Raw genomic sequence first — 4,528 nt, forward strand, 5'->3', positions numbered from 1 at the left:
GGAACAGTTTCTTCCCTCAGGCCATCCATCTCATGAACACTTAACAATAACTGTGGAACACACACTATTTATTCACTCATACACTTATTTATCTAACACTCATACTCAGCCTACACCTCAAATTTGCACATAATATACAGTACCTGTACATACAAAAAACTGTCTATTGTATTATACCTGTACATACAATTGTCAAATTATATATTTTTATTCCTTATTTACTTGTTGTATTTTTATTTTTATTATCTGTGTTTTTTGTTCTGTCACTGTCATTCTGTTACAGCCTGCTAGTGGACGCGATCCACTCAGTTTACTGAGTAAACTCCTGAGTTCTCCTTCCGTTTTCTCCTGTCACCTCCTGCTTTCTTTCCTCTTTACTCTTCACATGCGTAGGGACCTGTAAGAACCATCAATCAGTTCTATGTGAATAAAATACACAATCTTGTCGAAGAAGACAAATAATCCTTATGAATTTGATTGTAATCAACCCCTCCTTCATTCTTCCTAACCTCCCTACATTTGGAAACGCAATCCAAATTTTAGCATCTCATCCAACGCTGAGATCAATTTAATAGAGATAAGTGTTGAACAACTGTCGCCTTCGCAGCCTCCCTGGTGAGCGGCCCAACTGTAAGGTGTATGGTGTCAATCCTGTCAGACTAAGAAAAGAGATATCAACATTATTATTGCATTCTTTTGTCTAAAACAGAGATTTAATAATATTGTTTACCTTCTTGATAACAACATTCAATTGAAAAAAAATAAGAATTTCTCTAACTGAAAAGGAATTGTTTCTTTTCATTTACTTGTTTTCACCTTTTTCTCTCTTTTTCCTCTTCCTCATTAGAGTGACGAAGTCTTTGCATCCCTAGTCTACTTAGACACCCTGAGACCAACACAATCATCACCACACTTCACTAGTGCTTCACAATCACTTACACGACACTTAGTTGTCTCACCACACATAGGCTATTACTCCACACAGATCTGTGTCAGTCTCTCTTCTCCCCAGCGTTCCAACATGCCACAGACTGCAGACCCCATTGCCTATGGGAAAGATGTGAACACTTGGCTGAGAGGCATGACAGACAGCCTCACCCCCAAGACATTTGAACTGTTATTATTTTTAATAATAATCCTAATCCTGAGAAGATTCTTGACACAAGATTCAAGCCAGAACAACAACCACGAGGAGCTAGTCAAAATCACCAGCTCCCTAAGCTACGCCTTCACAACCCAGCTGAAACCGAGCGACAAGCACATCGCCCACCTTCAAGAGGAGCTGACACGTGCTCAACGCCACATAGACAAGCTGGAAGTGAAAGTTCAAGATCAACTCAAAGCACCCAACAAGAGGGAGCAGGAAACAACAGAACAAGTTATGAAACTCCAAGCAGCCCTGGCAGCAGCGCAGCTCGACCAGCAACATTCAAAGGCTGTCCAGAAAGACCTGGTAAACAGACTCCAGTATGCCGAACAGCTACTAGAGAAAGCCAAGAATCACATCAGAGACAAGAATGTTGAAATCAGTACCCTGAAAGACCACCTTGAAAGGTATAGAACTGAAATGGACAATCTGACCCAACAACTAGACGATACCAACGATGAGCTCTACATGGTCAGATGGACAGAAAAAGATGCTTATGAGCTGAAACAAGAGCCAAGAAAAGAGAAGCATCTCTCAGCCTCACCACTGCTGAGCAGCTGAGCAGACCATATCCAAGAACCGGCATATGACGAAAGGCACGAAGGGCCACAACCCAAAACCTCACCTGCCTTCGCCACACAAGCCTTTCCTGCCAACGAAAGAATACCTCCCATCCAAGCAGACCTTGGAGCTGCACATGGGATGACCATCAAAGACCTCAACAAGCTGTCTAAAAACATCAGCAGTTTCAACCCAAACTCTGCAGAGGGCCACGACATCCAGGCCTACCTGCAAGATATCGAGTTTTATCTGGAAATGAGACCTCGTGTGACTGACAGAGACAGGTTATACCTCCTAAGAGCCACATCAAGTCCTGAGGTACGAAACTTCCTAGATCGACAGCCCAGTCAAACAAAGTCAAGCTACCAGCTACTTCGTGAGGTCCTTATTAAAGAGTTTACAGACCCTGAGTCTGAACTTGGACTGTTAACTGCTTTGGAGATCAAGCAAGGTCGACAAGAGGTTCCACAAGCTTACTACAACCGACTCCGACAAGCCTACTTTGGTGCACACAACGAACCTGACCTCGAAGAGGATGTGAACTTCAAAAGCCTCTTCCTAAGAAACCTGCACCCTGGAGTCAGCCACCATCTAGGCGTCATGGCCTGTCCACGCTCCATGACCATCCAACAGTTGCGTGACCTAACACAGAAGGCCTACAACAAGCAGAAGATGGCCTCAAAGAAAGGTAACAAAACATCCACACTCTTGAACTCTGTAACCAAAGACTCAAGCCTTGCACTGGACGACACCCAGTGGCATCACGACACCAGAGTCTTCCATCAAGAGCACAGAGAACGTGACCCCCATGTCCACGACAGCTTTCAGCCCAGCCGCTGGAAAAATCCATGGGAACAGCCACGCTTCTCAAGAAACCCAAAAGATAGGAACAACTGGAAACCTAACCAGACATCCAAAGGTAATCGCCTGACTCATCCAAGAGCAACTCGTGTGAGTAAGCGACAGCAAAACCCACCTCAGCACCACTCAGACATGCACAGTGCTGAGTATGCAGAAGAACAAGACAGCTTACCATCAGAAGACATGGAACAAGTCATGAGACAAATGAAAGAGTTCCTTCAAGAAAAGCTGAACATGGATGACCACAAAGTTGAGTCATGCTCGCTGTGACCAGCGACAGAACGGAAGGCCGGTGATCACCTGGTACACCACATCAGAGATGACAAGCACCTGTTCAACAACCACCCAGAACGAGCAAGTCTCTCACGGCCAACTGTTGATGAAACTCTGAGGTACCAAAGAACATCACCTCAGTCACCCATCGCTCAATAACAAACTGTCAAATCAACTCCAAGAACCACATTCCTGTCTGTGCAACAGCAACCACCCAAGCACAGAAGGTCAGAAAGTCTGCCACAACCAGAAGGCATCACAAGAGAAATGCAACATAGGAGACAAAGTTTGCACCCCAGCTTCACACAGCCATGCCAAACTAGCTCTGACTGTCTGCTAAAGAACTTCCTGCCTTGCTGGACTGACCCCCATTAGATCATGGACACGCCCTCATCCAAGCCAAGGATGCAGAGAGCCCGTCTTCACTGACATACAAGAAAAGGGGGGAGACAACACAGACTGAAACAGATCTGACCACACATACACAACATTACCTACACCCAGAGGTAACCACATCTACTGATAACACATTCAACTAACATTTTCTTCCCACAAGTAGAATATCCAAATTTTAGCGTAACATAAAGTTACATATGCCCACCATGAAGAAATATGCAGCCATCCTCACAATAGGTAGAACACCTGACACTAATTTAAGGTACATGACACACTAGCTGCACACGACATCCTAGCTCAACAGTAGTTGTAAGCCATGCTAGGAAAATCCACAGCAGCTTAGGTTTGTTTGTTCTTCTTTTACCTATCCTGATTCCTTCCTCTCTTTCCTTAGTAGGTGAAACACCTAGACACCCTGCAAGGGTCAAAGGTCTGATATTAGGATTGACTCACCACACCTAATATCCGCCAGTAATTCTAAAGCTGAATGGAAGCCAGAAAGCTCCATGCACGATAGGTCAATTCATTTCATTGCAAATGATGTTACTAGAAAATTAACGGTAAACGTTTTAAATTAAGACAACCTAGAAGAACCAAACAAAGTTATCCGCAAAATTTGATTGACGAATCAACGTACGGAACCAAATTAGAACAATTTCCAGATTGAATTAAAACATATTTCAATTTACTAAACTATTTTGACTAATTGAACTTTACCACCTGTACCTAAATAACCTGTTGCCTGCACCAGTACAGTAACTGTCATGGAGGTGTCTTGTTGTTTGCTGTGGTTGTCTGCTTCTTCTGCCTTTGTTTCTCCAGCGCTCGCCGATGTCTTCAACTCAACACATCGCCGATCGAAGGGGGGTATGTAGGATATCAGACCGAATCAGACAATCTAAGATTTGGTCAAAACCGAGTTGAGGCACGAGGAGTCACAAAAATTCCACAGAGGCCCAAGACAACAGGATGTCATAAATCAGACCCCAGCCTCTCTGAAGCAAGCCTAAACCTAAGACCCTGTCACAGAACAGTTTTCAACATTAACACAAAAGAACACTTATTGACAATTCCAAGGAGATTGTCAATTTTGGGGCAAGTTATCAAGAATAATGGTCAAAAGAGATGACCGCATGACTATCACACGATAGTAACTACAGTCACAAGCTCCTCGTAAATTGACTTCCCCCACTTCACGACAAGAACAGACAGACTAAAATTCCTTACAGACATTTTAATCTCTGGTCTCCTTACGTCCACAGAATGCCAAAGAAACTTCATTTCCATGCA

General features: G+C 43.7%; 1 protein-coding gene across 1 annotated transcript in view; it reads left to right on the top strand.

Annotated features, from left to right (window-relative positions):
* Nucleotides 1–1,720: 1,720 nt before the first annotated feature.
* Nucleotides 1,721–4,528, top strand: part of LOC107574019 (uncharacterized) — a 9,766-nt gene continuing 6,958 nt past the window's right edge. The window contains exon 1 of the mRNA XM_016260492.1: nucleotides 1,721–2,785. Within this exon, the coding sequence (XP_016115978.1) occupies nucleotides 1,850–2,785 (936 nt within the window). The 5' untranslated portion in view covers nucleotides 1,721–1,849. The remainder of the gene's footprint in view (nucleotides 2,786–4,528) is intronic.

This window comes from Sinocyclocheilus grahami, unplaced genomic scaffold (assembly GCF_001515645.1).
Source record: "Sinocyclocheilus grahami isolate Dianchi unplaced genomic scaffold, SAMN03320097.WGS_v1.1 scaffold2093.1, whole genome shotgun sequence".
NCBI lineage: Eukaryota > Metazoa > Chordata > Actinopteri > Cypriniformes > Cyprinidae > Sinocyclocheilus > Sinocyclocheilus grahami.